Raw genomic sequence first — 20,229 nt, 5'->3', positions numbered from 1 at the left:
AAGTTCAAAAACTAAAACCAGGCTAGGCCAAGCACCCTTCCTCCTCCACCCACATTAAAAAAAAAATTTAAAAAATTAGCGAGCAGGGCCAGGCCGGCCCATCCAAGAGGGGGTTGAACCTCCTCCCCCATCACCTTCAAAATGAGCTGGGCCAAGCAGCCTAAACCCCCTCCCTCCCATCCACCAAAGTAGCTACAAGTCCTCAATCAGGCCACCTACATTTTAAACCCTCCCTCCGTGCCAGGGAACCCCATCCCTTACCTCCTCAGTCTCCTGTTGTCAGTGCTGCTACAGCTCCTGGCTACTGGCACTTAATACGAATTTAAGAGCCAGAACAGCCCAGAGCTGTCCCCAGCCTTGACAGCAGCAGACTGAAGCAGTAAGGCCTTCCCTGCTGGGAGGAGGACAAGTTAAGAATTCAGGTGGCCTGATTGCGTGCTTATAGCTACTTTTTTTTTTTTTTGAAGGTAGGTAGGTAGGTGGGAGTGTGTTCTGCTTGCTTGGTCTGGCTAATTTTTGAACACGGGGAGAGGGTTCAGCTCATCTCATAAAACTGTTGAGCTTGGGTGGATGGGAGGAGGCTCTGTTCCCTGAAAATTCATATTGCTGTAAATCAGCAAGTGTAGCTAGAAGGCAGAATCATGTTGATAAAGTTATTAATCTGTAAAAGGCTTCTGACTGTCAGTCGCACTGTGCACAATGCACCTTCCACTGTTCAGTGGAAGGTTCCACTGTTCCACTGAACAGTGGAAGGTGCATTGTGCAAAAACAATATGCTTTGGCTGTAAAGAGTTGTCTCTCAAGCACACACGTGCATCCACACACACATACACACAGGTGCATCCACACACACACACACACACAGGTGCATCCACACACACATACACACAGGTGCATCCACACACACACACACACACACACACACGTGCATCCACACACACATTGTCTGCTACATGTACACACTCGCAGGGTGTCGTCTTCAGGCACCACCAGATCGCTACTTCAGCTACCGTGGAATGGGGTTTCGCGGTGACCCTCTCCTAATTTGGCTGCTGCGGGATGAGAACTGCGGCAGCCAACTTTCAGGCCTCTTCCCTCTGGTGTTGGACAGCCCTAATTGTGTGAGCCTGAGCCCTACGTGATTGGGCCATGGCCCACCCAGGCCCATCCGTGGCTATGCCACTGTTGTGGATTGCGAGCTGGTTAAAAGACAAGAAACAGAAGATAAGAATAACCAGTCAGTTCTCTCAATGGAGGAGGTGCCCCAGTGATCTGTACTGGAACCGGTGCTTTTTAATCTTTTATAGCAATCGATATTTAGTGCTCTCTAGAGTTGGGCTGCGAGAGACGTCTGACTTACTGTCGGAGTAATTTATAGAGAGGTTCCCTAAGTTTCTATATGCTTCTTGTTAATTTCTTAACCAAATAACACATTATTTATTATTTTCAATTTTGTTCGATTTTAAAATGTATATCTGTGATGGACCAGATGACTGAGCAACGCCAGGCAGTTTTTGCTAGTTAACCATAGTCCCCCCATAAAAAAGACCAGTGCCTCTGATCTCACCAGCGGCGGATTCACGATATCGGACCGGCCCGGGTATTCGCCGCCCAGGCTGGCCCAGGACATATCACGTGGTCTGCTGAGCGCGGCTCTGTCACGGCCGCGCACGGCAGACCACATGACTGGAGCAATCGGCCCACCGGGGGATGCCCGATCCCCCGATAGGCCAATCCTCCCCTGGATCTCACTCAGCAAAGAGCAATCCTCTGTTTCCTGCTCTAGCTAGCCCCTCCTAGGCAGTGTTCAGAGAACAGCGAGGTAGGGGGTGAGGCTGAATCAGACAGAGCAGAACAAAGGAGAACTACTCTGCTTCCTAATGAGTCACCTCTCTTTCTGCCATTTCCTTACCCCTCCCATCTTCTCCCGTCCTATCCCATGCAGAGAAGAGGAGAGGAGAGGGCGAGGATAGAGTAGATATAACAAGCTCTGAGTCCTAATCCAGCCCCTCCCCTTCTGTCATTTTGTAAAGGCCGATTGTTTTGTACTGAGCAGAAAATATCTTGGCTGCTCTAAACTCCTGCGTTGATTAGCATACATGCTTAATCCCCCACTCCACCATGCCTACCATCAAGCTATGTAATAATCTAAACAAATACCAAAACTAGTACAGTTGCTGTTCAAACATCTGGTTTCCTTTATCCTTGTGGATTGACTGCACAGGACACTGCCACCATCAACCTTCCCACACTAACCTAGGCTGTTGTAGCTTGCTGGGGGAAGCCTGGCTTCCCATGGCCTGCACCATCACTGGGATGTATTTCCATTCTCTGCCCTTTTGATTTTCTCTGATCATCTCTCCCCTTGCACCTGCTCTCGAGTGAGTGAAGGGTGGGTTGTTTGAAATACTGCAACTTCCCACCCCTGTTTTTCACTGCTTTCCTAGAATATGACAGTAGATAAGTATGAGGACCATTTGGCCCACCTAACCTGCCCAATTCAATCCCCAGTGCAATGACATTTACATTAGTTGATTCTCCGCTCACTTCTTTGCAATTAGGGATCATCTGTGATTTTCCCAGGCTTTTCTGGATTCATTTTCCATTTTTTGTCTGCACCAGCTCCACTGAGAGTCCATTTTATACATTCACCACCTTTTCAGTAAAGAAATAGTTTCTGATGTTGGTCCTGAGTCTACCCCCTGAAGCCTTATATCATGTCATTTTATTCTAGAACATATTTTCCTCTGAAAAAGATGTGGCTTCTTGTGTGTGATTTATACTTTTGAGGATTTGAATGTCTCTCTAACATTGATAAGACAGGCGAAGAGAGAATTTGAAATGAAGTTGGCCATAGAGGCAAAAACTCATAATAAAAACGTTTCAAATTATATCCGAAGTAAGAAATCTGAGAGGGAGTCGGTTGGACTGTTAGATGACCGAGGGGTTAAAGGGGCTCTTAGGGAAGATAAGGCCATTACTAATGAGGATGTTAGGGATATACCAGTTCTGGAGATGGTTTTCAGGTGTGATGAGTCAGTCGAACTGACTCAAATCACTGTGAACCTGGAAGATGTAGTAGGACACATTGACAAACTAAAGTGTAGCAAATCACCTGGACCGGATGGTATGCATCCTAGGGTTCTGAAGGAACTAAAAAATGAAATTTCTGATCTATTAGTTAAAATTTGTAACCTATCATTAAAATCATCCATTGTACCTGAAGACTAGAGGGTGGCCAATGTAATGCCAATATTTAAAAAAGGCTCCAGGGGCGATCCGAGTAACTACAGAACAGTGAGCCTGACTTCGGTGCCGGGAAAAATAGTGGAAACTATTCTCAAGATCAAAATCGTAGAGCATATAGAAAGACATGATTTAATGGGCACAGTCAACATGGATTTACCCAAGGGAAGTCTTGCCTAACAAATCTGCTTCACTTTTTTTGAAGGGGTTAATAAACATGTGGATAAAGGTGAACCGGTAGATGCAGTGTTTTTGGATTTTCAGAAGACGTTTGACAAAGTCCCTCATGAGAGGCTTCTAAAAAAACTAAAAGGTCATGGGATAGGAAGTGATGTCCTTTTGTGGATTATAAACTGGTTAAAAGATAATTTTCTCAGTGGAAAAGGGTAAACAGTGGAGTGCCTCAGGGATCTGTACTTGGACCAGTGCTTTTCAATATATTTATAAATGATCTGGAAAGGAATAAGACAAGTGAGGTTATCAAATTTACGGATGATACAAAATTATTCAGAGTAGTTAAATCACAAGCGGATTGTGATACATTACAGGAGGACCTTGCGAGACTAGAAGCTTGGGCATCCAAATGGCAGATAAAATGTAATGTGGACAAGCGCAAGGTGTTGCATATAGGGAAAAATAACCTTTGCTGTAGTTACACGATGTTAGGTTCCATATTAGGAGCTATCACCCAGGAAAGAGATCTAGGCATCATAGTGGATAATATTTTGAAATCGTTGGCTGAGTGTGCTGCAGCAGTCAAAAAAGCAAACAGAATGTTAGGAATTATTAGGAAGGGAATGGTTAATAAAACGGAAAATGTCATAATGCCTCTATTTCGCTCCATGGTGAGACTGCACCTCGAATACTGTGTACAATTCTGGTCGCCGCATCTCAAAAAAGGTATAGTTGCGATGGAAAGGTACCGAGAAGGGCAACCAAAATGATAAAGGGGATGGAACAGCTCCCCTATGAGGAAAGGCTGAAGAGGTTAGAGCTGTTTAGCTTGGAGAAGAGACGGCTGAGGGGGGATATGATAGAGGTCTTTAAAATCATGAGAGGTCTTGAACGAGTAGATGTGAATCAGTTATTTACACTTTCGTATAATAGAAGGAAAAGGGGACACTCCATGAAGTTAGCAAGTAGCACATTTAAGACAAATCGGAGAAAAATATTTTTCACTCAAGGCATAATTAAGCTCTGGAATTTGTTGCCAGAGGATGTGGTTAGTGCAGTTAGTGTAGCTGGGTTCAAAAAAGGTTTAGATAAATTCTTGGAGAAGTCCATTAACTGCTATTAATCAAGTTGACTTAGGGATTGGCCTCTGCTATTACTGGCATTGGTAACATGGGATCTTCTTAGTGTTTGGGTTCTTGCTAGGTTCTTGTGGCCTCTGTTGGAAACAGGATGCTGGGCTTGATGGACCCTTGGTCTGACCCAGCATGACAATTTCTTATGTTGTTAATTTCACCCTGTCTCTCCTCTCCTCTGGGGTATACATTGTACTGATTTTTGCCTTTTGTTAAATGGCGAAAATCAGGCACTCTCTCTCTCTCTCTCTCTCTCTCTCTCTCTCTCACACACACACTGTGTGTATGTGTCTGTCTATATCTATCTGTCTATATAGTATACTAGCCGTTAAGCCCGTAACAACGGGCTACATTTAAAAAAATTTTCTGTCCATTTCCTTCCCACTCCCTCCCCCTCATTCTCCTTCCCCCCTCATACTCCCTTCCACCTCCCCTCCCCATTCTCCCTCCCACCTCTATTCTCCCTCCCACACCCTCTCACCTCCCCCCTCTAGTCCCCCTCCCCCATACCTTCCCCCCTCCCCTCACTCTCTCCTCCCTCCCCTCAGTCACTCCCTTCCCCCTTCACTCTCCCCTCAGTCACTTCCCTCCCCTTATTCTCCCCTCAGTCACTCCCCCCCTCCCCTCAATCCCTTCCCCTTTCAGTTCATCCACAACCCCTTCCCTCGGATGGCGCAGACGGAAGATCTCCGGTAGGGGGGGGGTGTCCATCCCTCACGTGCGCACCGCTGCCGCCGCTACTACTCCTCACCGCCGCTGCTACTGCGCCGCCGCTACTTCTGCTCCTCCCAGCGCCATTGGTTTCAGGCACGCTCCGCTCTGACCAACGTGCTCGTCCGCACATGTGCAGTAGAGCTGCTCTCTACTGCACATTTGCGGCACGTCGGTCAGGGCTCCCTTATCTAGTAGATATATATATTGTGACAAAAGCAGTGATTATACAAAATGCAATATCAATATATATAACTGTGATTATATTAGGACGACTTATAAGAACAGCCCAGAGAGAGAGAGAAAGCAGAGTTAGTATTTACAAGGATATGTCTTCGATGGCTGCTCAACTGAGAAATCAGGTGAGTTCACAGCCTCCGTTCGGTCCCCTTCAGACAGGTAGTGCAACTCAGGTTCTCTGCTGGGAGTTGGATGTGGTATCCCCAGGATGCTGGGATTCAGATCAGGTCGTGCATGTGTATTAAAGCCTTGGTGCAACTGACTTGTTTTTATGCTTTCTATACCGGATCTGGCTCACATGAATGTTTTTTTTTAGTTCTTTTACATCTCAGTGACTAACCAGGAAAAATACAGTATTCAAGCAACTCTATGCTAAAAGTCATCTATGCATTTTTCATCATTTCTTCGCAAGGCAGAATATGGTTCCTTTCTCTAAGCTGTATTGCTGTTTAACTTTATCTCAGCAAAGCATCTTCAAGTGCTCCAACTGTCACAATCTTTCATTGAATATCTAAGCAAAAGCAGTTTCCTTTCTTACATTTCTTCACAGTGCTTAAAATAGAATATTTCTTCACAGTAGTTTCTTGCATTTTATACTGTAAAATTCCTTACAGTGTTTTTAGCTGGAACTTTTCTTTCCTGTGTTCCTATAAGTCTAAGCTTAATTAGGAAGAGCAGGGTTTTTTTTATATGTAATTTATAATTATTTCTTTTATTGTGTTAGGCAAAGCATTATTGGGTTTTATATGGTTTCATTGTGTTCCACTTTTTGGGGGCCCTCTTTATCTCTGTGTGATCCTAGAGGTGCCTTCACACCCCCTTTCCCTCAATCTAATACAATCATAGTTAGGTTTTTTAGTCCCATTCTCATATGGATCCCAGAAACGTTCGTACCGGTGCGCAGGCGTACGTGGTGCCTGCATTCGTAGGCCCCAGCCCAGGGACATGGCTTTTATATAACATAGGCACGTATATGCATGCATGTTATAAAAATAGCCTGACCGCACACATAAGTGCGCCCAATTTTAAGTGGACATGCGCCTGTCCACGTAAAAACAGCCTCTGTTGCTTTAAGTGAGGTCATTTAGAATGGGAAGCGCGACGACGCCATTGCCATGCAAATCAGTTCGTTCCCAGTTCGTCCAGTTAAGGGATAGGTCTTCCAAACCCCCCCTAGTTTAATGGCCTTTCTTCCCCCCTGTTAGCCCCGATCTTTAAAACCCCGCTGATCTGCCTAGATGGTTTTTTTTTTTTATCACTTCCCTGTCATCCATAGCAGAAGTAAAGTTATGCCAAAGGGTCCCCGGCAAGTGCCATTGCGCATAAGTATTTATGCAAATATTTCAGGTTAAAATCCTGGAATGCCATGCCCCACCCAGACCACGTGCACATCCCACCCCTTTAAAAAAAAAACAAAACCTTTTCATTTGTGCACACAACAGCATTTACCCGCATATCCAGGCAGCTTTTAAAATCCACTTCACGCATCCCCGGATCGGTGTGCGCGGCGGGCTTTTAACATTCACCTTTATGTTCTCTACTTTTCTGTCCCCATTTATTTGCTCAGGCTTTCATTTTTTTTATAATACCACATGTCCTGTACGTATTGACATCAGTAATGTTTTTCAGTGGCCATTCAGAATGAGCTTCACGCCGTGCAAAGGTTTGTTTAAACATTGGTTCGCTATCTGTTTGAAAAAATAATTTTCTCCTTAATTTAGTAGAAATCTGATGTAATTTTTGTTTTGTCTCGGCACAGGCCCTTCATCTGAGAAGCCTTCTCTGATATCAAAGATCGAGCGCGAGGAAGATCCGTGGGTCGGGGAGCAGCAGGACCCGAGAGGCAGGAGAAGGCCGGAAAGCTCCTGGAGAGGTGAGGGAGAGCTCAGGGGCAGGAGAGGACCCCCGGGGCAGCCTGGGGGGCACCTCTGTGTCTGTAATGGCGGGGGGGGGAAGAAGGAAAAGAGTCTGTTTGAAGCCTTCTGATTCTTGAGTTTGCCGTTAGTGCTTTTCCATAGGGATCTGTTACAGGATGTGATGGGATGTTGCTGTCTGGTAAATGGGGAGATGTTTGCTGAGGAATGTGTGTTTCATTAGTTATTTAGCCGTTTTATATACCATCGTTCCAAACAGTTTACAACATAACATACATATTATAAACAGACAAATACTTTTGACTTGATGTGATCATTTAACATACATTTTAAAGACAGACACATGCGTTGACTAATGTAATTAGGGGTGAAAAGATATGCAGAGATGAGCTAGGGATAATAGGTTGGTGGTATAAAGAACATGATCAGGTGAGAGGGTTATTAACATATATTATTCTCCCGGGCTCAGAATGGTTGTCACAGGTGTAGGCTGCTGTCATGGGGACTGGTAAAACAATGAAAGGGAGACCAGCTTCTGAGCCTTGGGCACTGATGGATGACGGCGGATCGCAGTGTTCTGCCGCGGGCCGTGCTTCGTGACAGGCGGCAGGATGTAGATTTTTACCGGTTTCTGCTTTCTCCCCCCCCCCCCACCACCACATTCTCCCCGTGCCCCCCACCCAGGTGTAAACTGAACATTTCTCCTGTTGTTAATCCAATTTACTCACAATGTATTAACGTCTAAACTAAGAGAAGATAAGAAATCATCGTAAGCACTTCCTGGGTAAGTTCCCAAATTACTTTATAATCCCTGGATCTGCATCCTGTGACACCCCTAGAATCATAACCATCATCCTTCCCGTATCCAAGCCCATGGCAGCTTACCCCACAAGGTTGTAGACATTTGGATTTACAACATAACTTAAAGCATTTAATTATAATTAAATGTAGTGTTAGCCATTCCCCATGTTCTTTTATATCCCTTGTTAACAATCCCATATTTAAATGTTTAATGTATTTGACAAAGGTAACGCAAAAGTTCCTGCAAATTTTGTTTAAATGTAAACCGATGTGATATGTAAAATCGAACACCGGTATATAAAAGTAAATAAATAAATAAATAATTTTAAACCGTGCAGTTATGTCTGTTAATGTTTCCTAAAGATGATACTGGTGCCCACTATCTAAAAAGCCTGATTTACATAACCAAGTTTTCAGAAATTTCTTAAAAATTTGCACATGGACTCAGCACTGAGACACTGCTGTCTTACACTCCTTGTTTTTCCTTTTTCCCCCTTCTTTTTACTGTTTGGATGGGGCCCAGAAGGAAGGCTAGGACTCAGTATTTCCTTCCGGACCCAAGTCAGTCATTTGCTGCTATACACTCTAACTCTCCCACATAAGTGTAATTAGGGCTCTTAAGCTTCTCATTATCTGTTGTGGTCTGTCTGTTGTGCTCTGTCTTCATGAAAAGATTCAGTATGGCCTATAAATTATAACAGGGGTATTGTCATCACCATCATTAGCCCTAGTGCTGAGGCTGAGTGTGGGCCATGTGCGACCAGAATGAATTTTTCTTTTTCCTTCCTTTTATACTTCAGTCGTAGTGGTCACCTTGCTAAGATTTTGTCTAGTTGTAATACAACATGATCACCATGTGAAGGTACTCAGCAATACTTAGTGAGAGAAATTTCCTGCATCCAGTTGTTCTCCTCCCCTCTGACTGTGTGTGACTCTGTATGTGTGTCACTTATTGTATTGTCAAACTACATCCTGTGGCAGGGACCAATGTAATCCCTAAAGTGACATCAACAGGTTTCGGAGAGCATTGAGAATGGTCTTCATATCATCAGCTTGTCAAAGACAGAATCATCACAGGCTGAAGAGAAAGGAATGCATAGAAAGGATTAACAAGTCCTTTATGGGCAAACAATTCTTATTGGCTCTTCCTCAGCCCCACTATAAATTTCGTAGGACAATACCATGCCCTGTCATGCCCAGATAGCACCAATCTTCCAGTAGTAATACACAAAATGAGTTGTAATGTAAACAAGAAAGTCATCATAATCCAGTTTTATAACTTTTTGTAATTGATATCCCTATTAATTATATGATTGTGGCTTCATTGGATTTAATGGTAGGTCTGTCCATTTCCTTCTGAAAATTCTTTATTAGAGTAAAACACATGCCGTTAGCTCTCCATTGCACATTTGACTGTGAAGGTCTGAGTGTGGAGCCTGAGAGCTTTTCCTGTGCCCCCAACATATGAAATAATGTCTGTACTTTCTCTCTTACTCAACAGACTATGAGATCATTCAGGAAATTAAGAAGCAGCAGATGGGATGTGCTGAGAACCAGGAAACCCAAAAGATGCTCCCAGAGAAAAACAAAGAGAGGTTTATCCAGGGATCAGAGGGGGAAAGAGAGTCTGAATCAAGCAAGAAAAGAGGAATCCCTGCAGAATCCAGAGGAGACACAACCAGCATTTCTGGAAACTTGACAATTGCCACTAGACCCCAGACCAGTAGAGAAGAAAAGTTATCCACTTGCACAAAGTGGGAAGAAAATGTGACAAGAAAAGAGAAATGTATCTCTCACCAGTTAAGTCTTACAAGGGAGAAACCATTTCAATGCACTGAATGTGGTCAAAGTTTCAGTTCAACATTATATCTAAGTATGCACCAGAGGATGCACAGAGGTAACAAACTATGTGGTGAAAACTTCAGTCAAAGAATACAAATAATACAAGATCAGGGCATTCATATTCAAGATCAACTATTTGTATGTCAAGACTGTGGTAAAAGCTTTAATGAAAAATCAAATTTAAAAAACCATAAGAGGATCCATATAGTAGAGAAACGATTTACTTGTCCTGAATGTGGAAAAAACTTTAAGCATAAATCATGTTTAAAAGTACACCAGAGGATACATACGGGAGAAAATCCACATTTATGTATAGAGTGCGGTAGAAGCTTTACTCAAAAATCAGCTTTAATAACACACCAGAGGATCCATACGGGAGAAAAACCATTCAAGTGTCCTGAATGTGGTAAAGGATTTAGACAGAATTCAAATCTAAGAGTTCATCAAGTGACCCATACAGAACAGAAACCATTTTCATGTACACTGTGTGGTAAATGTTTTAGCTTGCGAGCATGTCTAAAAGTACACCAGAGGATCCATACAGGTGAAAAACCATTTACATGTCCTAATTGTGGCAAGTGCTACAGTCAGAAATCAGACTTAAAAAACCATGAAAGGATCCATACTGGAGAGAAACCATTTATGTGCCCCGATTGTGGTAAAATGTTTATTCAGAAATCAACCTTAAAAGCACACCAGAAAATCCATATGAAGGAGAAACCATTTACATGTTCAGAATGTGGGAAGGGCTTTACTAAAAAATCAAGTTTAGAGGCACATCAGAGGGTCCATACAGGGGAGAAACCATTTACATGTACAGAGTGTGGTAGAAGCTTTATTCAGAAATCAATTTTGAATGCGCACCAGAGGATCCATACAGGTGAGAAACCATTTAAATGTTCTGATTGTGGTAAAAGTTTTAAGGAGAAATCATATTTAAATAAACACCAGAGGACCCACATGGGCAAAGTGTAACTGAATTAGATAAAATTCTCTTGGTATGTCCTCTGACTGCCTTTACATGGTGACTTCATTGTATTACATGTAAATCAACTTTTGACAAGGTAGCCACTAATATTTACTTCATATTTATAAACCACCTAGCCAGTCAGAGGGTTCAGGCAGGCTAATATATATTGAACATTTAACAGCCTAATACTTATACAACCATACAATTATAACACCACAGAAAATTATCAGTAGATCACAGAGATAAATTAAATCATAAAAATGAGCATTATATGCAGTACAGAAACCATCTAAATGAACCAAAAATCAATTAAAAGCTAGAGAACTATAACAAGGCTTAAACAATTTTCTAAAGCTCAGCTAATCTCCATTGCTTTAGAATAGAGTTCCACCTACTAGGTCATTACTTAAGTATGAAAAGATTCAAAAAGACTTATTCATATTGGTAATTTGTCACCTAGGATAAAATCATGCACACCCTGCACCACAGCTAATAGTGGTGGTGGTGACAATGCAGAACATAAGAACTTAAGAAGTGCCATGCTTGGTTAGACCAAGATCCATCGAGCCTAGCATCCTGTCTCTGACAGTGGCCTGTCCAAGTCACAAGGACCTGGCAGATCCCATAAAGTAGATCTAATTCATCTTACTCACTCCCAGGGATAGCAATAGCTTTATGTAGCCTACCTGGCTAATAGCAGGTTTTAGTATTATTTGAAATGGAAAATAACTACCATTTATTTACCCATTCCACCCCACTCATGTTTTTATAAATTTCTATCATGTCCTCTCTTAGCCTTCTTTTTTCCACACTGAAGAGCCCTAGCCTGTGTAGTCTCTCATCATAGAGATATATTCTTTACCCTTTATCTTTTTTTTTTTTTTTTTTGCCCTCCTCGGCACCTTTTCTAGTTCTGTTTTATCTTTCTCGAGATGGGACAACCAGCACCGCACACAGTGCTCAGGGTTTGAGCGCACCATGGCTCAATACAGAATGTGCAGGTAAAGACGACACCTCTGGTGCAGGCCCTGGGAGCTTTTCATGGATCCACCACAGCAGCAGATGAATAAATGAAGAAGACGGTAATGTAGACCCCTAAAAATAAAAACACAAAAAAACCCCCATAATGTACTGCTATTTTTATGCAATAAACCCTGTATTGTAGAGAATGAAAAAAAGAGAATCTGGAAAAATAGGAAGAAAGCAAAAATAGGGGAAAGCTGCAAAAATTAAGTGATGTCAATTGAACATCTCTAATGGGGAAAAATCAAATCAAAAAGGTACAAAAATAATCTGTCTTCAAACAAGTGAGTGATGCTGCTGACAGATAAAGGGGAGATCCAGAAGGGAGCACCAGAGGAGAGATTCAGGAAGAGCCAGAGCAAGTGGAGGCGGTGACGAGTGAGATGCCAGGGAATGGTTAGGCTGTGACCCAGGAGAAAGAGGGCACGTAGAGGAGGTGATGGGTGAAACTCCAGAAAATGATAAGGCTGAGATCAACGGCAGTCTTTTTTTAAACGCGGATTTCAAGCAGGTCCTGGAAACTTTCCATCTCAATTACTGTAGCGTGCTGTACATTGGCCTGGAAGATACATTGGTCCATAAACTCCAATTAGTACAGATCTCAGCACAAGAGTTACAGCAGGTGCTGTCAGCCCCAATCTTACAGGAACTCCCTAAGCTATTGGTGTATTTGAAGATCCATTTTAAAATCTTGATTAGAGCAGAGAGCTATGAACCAGGGAAACCAGGGTTTCATATCCCACTGCCATTCCTTGTGACCTTGGGCAAGTCACTTTTACCCTCTGTGAATTTTAAAAGAGATGGCGCTCGCACAAAATTGCTGTGAGTGCAAACTGCATATTTGCGCATGTACTGTTTTATAAACCTCGCATATATGCGTGCAAGTACTGGTTCATGAAAAAAAATTGCTCAGGTAAAAAAGGAATGGGTCAGAGGCATTCCAGGGTGGGACCAACATTTACATGTTGAAGTAGCTATTTTATAACCTGCGAGCACAGCGCATGTATGGTCGTTACCTGCGCATATTTACTTCTGCTAATTATCTTTTAATAGCCAAATATTGACTGGATAAGGGGGACTGGGTAAACTGGGGGACATGCAGGCTGAATAAGCAGAGGGGTCTTGATGACCCAGAGATGGACTGGGCAAACTGGCGGACTAATTAGTGAAACTGATCATTTCCTTCACAAGCACGTTACAGAATGTGCTGACTTGCGGGTGTAAAAGCCAAGTGCTAAGGAAAAACAAGAATAACATTTCCTCGTGTAAATGCTTAAAATAGGAGCACACCTATATGCAAATAGGCATATATTATATGATGTGCACTCGTGGACAGTGTAAAATTTATGCGCATGTGTGCTAGCACTTATATATGCGCGTATCTGGGCACTCACTCGTTATAAAGTTACCATCTCTGATTGTAAGCCATCTGCAGATAGAGAAATAGCAGTACCTGAATCTAATCTGCTTTGAAGTTTCCAAAAGTGGAATGTCAAATAATTACTGTAAATATTTTAGGGCTTTAAGGAGAGAAGGAATCTTGCTTAAAAGATCATCTCACAGTGCAGCTCTGCTTGATCACGGAGTTCAGCCCCAGAAGCTTAGAGGGCCGGACGTTTGCCGGGGAACTGGACACCCCAGTACTTAAATTATTAGTACTGACACCCAATTTGACCTGCAGAAAATAGAGTTGCCGCTGTCAGCCTCACATAAAGGCGCAAGCAGGCTTTAGTAAGCAGAATAAGAACTGCATCACCGCTGCAGAAGAAAGATGAATATCTTAAATATCTTGTCAAAGGTTTCTTGTGCCTTTTAAAACAAGATCAAAATAACTTAATCAGCAGCTCACCAACCCCCATGAAGAGCCCGAGTGCCTCCTCCTCCTGCTAGACTCAAGCAGCAGTGTCTCTCAACCTGAAATTTGAGGGAAAGGTTGGTAAGTTGGAGGAGGGTAGTGAAAACTAGAGGTGTGTAGATTGGGGGGTGGGGGAGAGTTGCTAGGAGGGAAAGAATGGAATAGATGTGAGGCAGGGCCAGAGAATTGGGCTAGGATTTTGTCTTCTCCAAAGCTATGAAGATGTCTACTCCCGAATGGTTTTTTTTTCACTTGAAATTTGCAAAACAGTATTTTGGAAACACTTCTACTGTGAGCATTCAACTTAGAACAGATCAAGGGAACTTGGAAATGGGATTTGGGAGAGAGCAGGGAGATGAAGGGGCGAAATGGAGATTGAAGTGAACAGTTGGAGGGCAGGAGGAGCTAGTGGATGAGGGGGGAAAGAAGCAAGTTTGTGAAAATGAAAGAGAAAAGAAAAAGGAGAGATAGGTGGACAAGAGAAATGAGTGAAGAAGAATGACAGAGATTGGATAGGAGAAAGCTCTGGAGCAAAGTGGACAGAAGTAGAAAGAATAGGCATGAGAAAATGAGAATAGATTTCATTTTAGACTATAAAGTTAGAAAATGTATTTTTAATTTTGCTTTTGAATGTGTGACTTTAAAGCATGAAATAGTGTATCTGTTTTATATTTATTTTTTTTAATTGATTTGATTTTGTGCTTCTCGGTATTTAGCTATTTACCCATAAGATGAATAAAATGCCAAATACAGCAGCCTGGCTCTAAGTATTTGTGTTGGTGGGAGTTTGCTGTAATGATTTTGTCAACTCTCTTCTGTTTCTCTGAGGATGCCATATTAAACTTGGACTGTCAGGGCGCCAGATGGATGAAGCATTTCTTAGTATCTAGACAAATGAATCCAGAACCAGTGGGTTATGCAACTCTACCAGCAGATGGAGACAGAGCGAAGATGACATCACAGTACATATACCCCTGCACTGATATCAGCCTGTTAGTATTCTCCATCTCCAGCAGATGGTGGACATGCATCTACCTATTGGGGATTGCTTTAAAGTTTAGGAGAAAAGAAAGAAATTAATTCACCCCACTCTCCTGTGGTGATACCTTAAAGTCCCTCCCTCAGTTGAGAATTCCTGAGGTGATTTCCGTGGTCCCTCAGATGAGTTCCTTGGTTCAGTAGCTGGCATGGACTTAGCTATAAAAAAAAAAAAAAACAGCTCAAAGGCATGTGGGTGCAGGAAGCTGAGCACGGCGGTGAAGGTATATACCCTCTCCACTCCCCCACCCCTGCAGCCAGAGACAGTGCTTGTACTCAGTCAGGATGGGCTGAGCTCAGGTAAAGTTTAAAAAAAAAATTCTTGAGGAGGCGAGTAGGGATTCCTCTCCCCCTCCCGATCTTCATGCTGAGCGAGCCATCCGACGGCCTTTCCCATCTCTGGTGGTGTTCAGGGGTTGGGGGTGGGGTGGGGGGAAGGGGTTGAGCAGCCCTTGTGGCTAGGCCCTCTCTGTGGCTCGGCTGGATCGCCGCATGTTAGACTGCAGTGGCACTTTCACACACTTTTTCTGTGCCGTATACTGCCCTCCTGTTCCATCGGGTTATGCCTTGTGCGCCTGACTGTGCGGCCTGTTTTGCTTTTAGTTGTACATCTAGTTGAGTGCCTAGTTCAGCGCCTAGTTTGGCATATAGGAGCACCTACCAGGGCACCCAGTTGTGCATGCACGCACCTATTTTACACGCATATACACACACCTGTCGGGAGCTCAAGTTGCGCGCTTATTTTGGCACAGTGTTGTGCGCCTTATCTGATAGTGCCTATAGCGAAGAAACCTAAGTGCCTTGCCCTATGTGTGGCATGTCACATTTGGACATCTTAGCCTGGCATTCCTTCTAACTTGTGTCAGCGTTGTTTGGAGGCTCAGGGAGAATTTCCCCCTTCTGATATTACCAAGCCCGGTTCATCCCACCCTGGTGCGGGAATGGAGAAAGAGCTGCCAGAAGGGTCACCTGATCTTGGGGCTCCACCAACTGATTTATCAGTAGGGGAAGATAGTTCAGTGGGCACCATTTTATTTATTTATTTATTTATTTATTTATTTAAAAATGTTTATATACCACCTTTACAATTCAAAAGAATTAATCAAAACGGTTTACAACCAAACATACATAATAAATAAACTTAAAAATGCGACAAATTAAAACTAACATTAAAATAATAGCACAATAAACATTCATGCCCTACGACTTTAGACAGTAAAATGGAATTGACTGTAGAGTATTATTTCTTATGGATATTGTCTGTTTGAAGGTAGATAGTGACAATGTGGGAGATAATATGGATATTGTCTGGGCTTTGGCATGGATCTTCAGCTTTTTCTTGGCAGGAATTCTTTCAAGGACTGCAGTTTTCAGGCACGGTCCTTGGCCCTGGCCAACCGTATCCAGTCACAGACAGTGAAATTCCGCATGCCTGGTGCTGCGGGTAAGCAGATACCTTTCTGTCACCGAAGAATGGATTTGTAGCCGGTTTTACTCACCGATGGGAGATGATTCGGTGGAGGTGGGCTCAGGGCAAGGCAGCCTACCTCCTACCCTGCCCAATGCACTGCATGATCTCCCTTTTTTTTTTTTTTTTTTTTAAGAATACTGGTGCTTGGCTGGGGGAAGGGCTGGTTTTTTTTTTTGTTTTTTTTTTTAATAAAAGCAATTTTATAGAAAACTTGTTTTTAAGTTGGCTATCTACCTTCTTAAAATGATGGGGACCATTTGCAGGAAGGCTGACCTGTAGTGATTAAAAGGCAGGGAGGGGAGCCGGAGAAGTCTTCCACCCTTTCCTCCGCCCCCCCTCTCACCCCCAATCTTCAATATTGTTTTTGGGTGGAGAAGGAAGCAACCCCTCGCCTCTGCTCCTGCTCAGCAGCCCTGAAACCTGTCCATGGTAATGTAAGGAAGGCAGCTAGCTGCTCCCTGGCATTAAAAAAAGCTGAGAAACACTGGCCAGCTCCGCCAACCAGCTTCCCAGGCTCCTTAACCTCGTAGGAGAGCGCCAGACACCTGAGCATGTCATGATTTTTGTAACAGGGAAATAAAGGTGATGTGGCTATGTGTAAAAAAATATATATATATTAAAGCTTTTCCCTCTGGAGCACTAGTGCCCCGTTGATGCCCACAGAGGTGCCCAGATGCTTTATAGACTTGGAGTATGGACTGGCTGGGGGGGGGGGGGGATCGGTGCCCCAGGTGGTGGTGGCTAGGACAGAGCTGCATTACTCTGTTTTAGTACGAGCCCCTCGAAAGGCTCCTAACCGTGAGAAATAAATTTAAAAAAAAAAAATTGAATTAAAAGGGGCAACTAAAGAAAAAAAAAAGGCAAAAAAAAAAAAAAACAACGGAGGGTCTGAACTGTAAAGGGGACCTCTAAGCAGCAGCTGCCGTGACGAAAGGAGAGTCTCGCGCGCTGCTTTCCATCCCTGCCAGGGCCTCATTTAAATATCGCCTTGGCAACCGTCACCGAGGCGGAGCCGGGCTCGAGGACCAGAGGTCCGTTGAGAGGCAGTTGGCAGTTGGGGGATTATGGAGAGAAAAGGGCGGAAGCAGCTCGCCAGGGCTGTAGTCCTGTCAGGGTTTTTTTTTTTTAAAAACCTGAATAAAAACGGTTGGGAAGAACTGAAAGTAAACAGGCTGAAGCAGCCAATCCCTACCCGTGCTGAGCGCTGTCCGTGGTGCCGAAGACTGGTTTTAAAAGGGGGGATATTGAGAGGAGTCATAATTTTAGTGAATGAAGGAGTCTGAAACTCTTTAACTGGTGACCTGATAGAAAGGAAGAGGCAGAAACTGGCAGAGCCCCCTGAAATGTAATTGTCTGCCCAAGGGGTAATTGCTTAAAGTTTAAAAAGGCAGTGACCATAGCTAAAGTTAAATAATAAATGCAACTGGAGAAATCAATCCAGCCTTTGCTTAAAAATAAGTTATTTTAGGGCTGTGACCCAACTTCATCCTAAAAGAGTAAAAAGAGAATATGCTGTCTCCCAAAATGGTGACCCTTAGAAAAATATGCCTTATTCAATGCTGGAAGGACTTTCTAGAGAGAAACCAAACCTAAGTCATGAGGAGGGGAAACAGCACCTAGCGGCAAAATGTTTTACCATCATCTTGACATTTTTTAAAAGTGTCTGACTTGACAGCCAAGATTCTGAATATAGAATTTTTCACTGCAGGGGGTGTTATAATTAAGAGGCACCTGATCTAACAAAACAAATATCCATCCTATTCATCACCCTTATCTGGCCTCAGACTGGTGATAAGCCTCTTACTACAGACAAAAAAAAACTATGCATGTGAAAAGGAAGCAGGACACTTGAAAGTATTTTAATTACCTAGAAATCATCACAGCATAATTAGGAGATCATTTTTTAAATAGTTATATGCATAATAACAGTAGGATATATCATTGCAATTTTCAAAAATCCATTTATGTGTGTAAAACCCTTTGATGATTCAGCCCTATGGAGTGAATTTTCAAAGGAGTTAGACTCCTAAAAGTAGAGATTTTCAAAAACCCATTTACATGTGTAAAACCCAGTTTTATATACATACGGTAAATCCTTTTAAAATTTACTTCCTTAGGTTGCTGACATGGAGGGAACATTCATCCCAGAGACTTTAATAATGTTAGAAGCGGTACTGCACTGTCTTAGAAAATTATATAGTGAACACAAAGAGTTGGTGAAACAATTTTTGTTTTTTATTTTACGAACTTGCAAGTACGGGTGTCATAAGCAGGCACACCCACAAAGCAAAAACAACTTACTATTGTACATTTGCTTATCTTTCTACTCCTCCCCATCTCTGGTTACTCAGCCTATCCAATGCCTTCATTTCAGTGTTACCCCTTCTTCAGGCATTTTCTCATGCATCTAAAACGTTCTTTTTGCTTAACCAACGTATTCTAATGCCAGGTTTCAACTTTCAGTTAACCTATTGTTTCTGTGTCTTCTTCATATCTGCCTACGTGCTGTTCTTAAATGGCTATTTTTCTTTGTTATTTTCAATGCTATGAGAAAGTCTTATTTCTCTGGTTAGTTTAGTTCAGCTATGAGAATCTTTTTGTTAAAAGTCAGTTAGAAGAAGGAATGTGGGGGGAGATTCATCCTTACACATTCCTTTCCTTGTGCCGGCCTTGGCACAAAGTATTTTGCTGTGCAGGCTGTGTTTCTCAGCAAGAAGGGGGGGGGGGGGGGGGGAAGAGAAGGTGGGGCTGGTTAGGCTTTAGCAACTCGGCCTGCTACAGCTAGAAATTTCTCTAATATAATAAAGGAATATACTTCTACTTCTATATTATATTTACCATCTGAAATAGCAACACTAGTGAGCCCTAGCTCACAATAAGAAGGAGCATGCGAAGGAAGATAGTTTTCCTTACTGATTTTTGTTAGTAGGAAAAGAAGAAAACAACAGATTGGAAGAAAGAAGAGGGAAAAAGACACCAAATCAAACAGTCACCCATCACACCCGAGTGACAAAAGGTGAGCTGTAATCGACTAATTATCCAAAATATTATAGTTCACATAATGAGAGAATACATTTCAAACAAACGTGTGCGTTGACATATATGGGAATATATAGCTGCGAACAGATATTGTAGGATACACTTGCATAAGTCTCCATTTATGAGCATAAGCCAATTTTAAAACTTGCATTTGTAAATTAAATTAACCAGTTAATCAATTAATCCACCAGTTTTCCATGTCCTTTAGCTTATTAAGACCTTCCTGGTTCTTTAGCCTGAACTCCACACCAATTCATCCAACCTCCCACCCAGTCAGTACTACACAAGAAACACACTTAATATCACTTACACCAAATAATTAGCAGGTGTAAAAATCCACAAGCAAATTGAAAAATGTAAACATCTTTTATTTATTTTATTTATTTATTTAGAGTTTTTATATACCGGCAATCATGAAAGCATATCTTGCTGGTTTACATCGAACAGGAGTGCATTATAAACAAAAACTAGAACTGTGGTGTCCGAAAGTACAGTTACATTTAACAAGGGTAGCCGAACTTGGAGAAGGAAGAAGAGAGGAGAGAAAAGAGATGGTTAAACAATATACAATTTAAATATAGTATACAGAATAAATGTTATATACAATAGCAACTCACATATATGCTGCCCCTGCCCCAGAACACCCATAAACCATCCCTTTTTTATATGCATTTATGTGCATGCAACAGTGAAAATACACTCATATTTGTTTACTCTTATAAAATTTGGAATTTTTGAGTAAAGGCTATTTACATGCATTTATGCTAATTTTTGCATGTGTAAAGTTCTGAAAATTCACCCCCAGATCTATA

General features: G+C 42.4%; 2 protein-coding genes across 2 annotated transcripts in view; both read left to right on the top strand.

Annotated features, from left to right (window-relative positions):
* LOC115083753 (oocyte zinc finger protein XlCOF6-like) overlaps window positions 1–20,229 on the top strand; it is a 187,302-nt gene that overhangs the window by 37,883 nt on the left and 129,190 nt on the right. The gene's annotated exons all lie outside the window — the stretch shown is intronic.
* Window positions 5,495–14,717, top strand: LOC115083764 (oocyte zinc finger protein XlCOF20-like). The gene is made up of 4 exons (XM_029587776.1): window positions 5,495–5,626; window positions 7,264–7,377; window positions 9,681–10,901; window positions 11,903–14,717. The coding sequence occupies exons 3-4, from the start codon at window positions 9,716–9,718 to the stop codon at window positions 12,055–12,057; spliced, it is 1,341 nt and encodes a 446-aa protein (XP_029443636.1). The 5' UTR covers window positions 5,495–5,626; window positions 7,264–7,377; window positions 9,681–9,715; the 3' UTR covers window positions 12,058–14,717.

This window comes from Rhinatrema bivittatum, chromosome 2 (assembly GCF_901001135.1).
Source record: "Rhinatrema bivittatum chromosome 2, aRhiBiv1.1, whole genome shotgun sequence".
In the NCBI taxonomy this organism is placed as follows: domain Eukaryota; kingdom Metazoa; phylum Chordata; class Amphibia; order Gymnophiona; family Rhinatrematidae; genus Rhinatrema; species Rhinatrema bivittatum.
The sequence above is the reverse complement of the archived record's forward strand: the minus strand, read 5'-3'. Positions and strand labels throughout refer to the sequence as shown.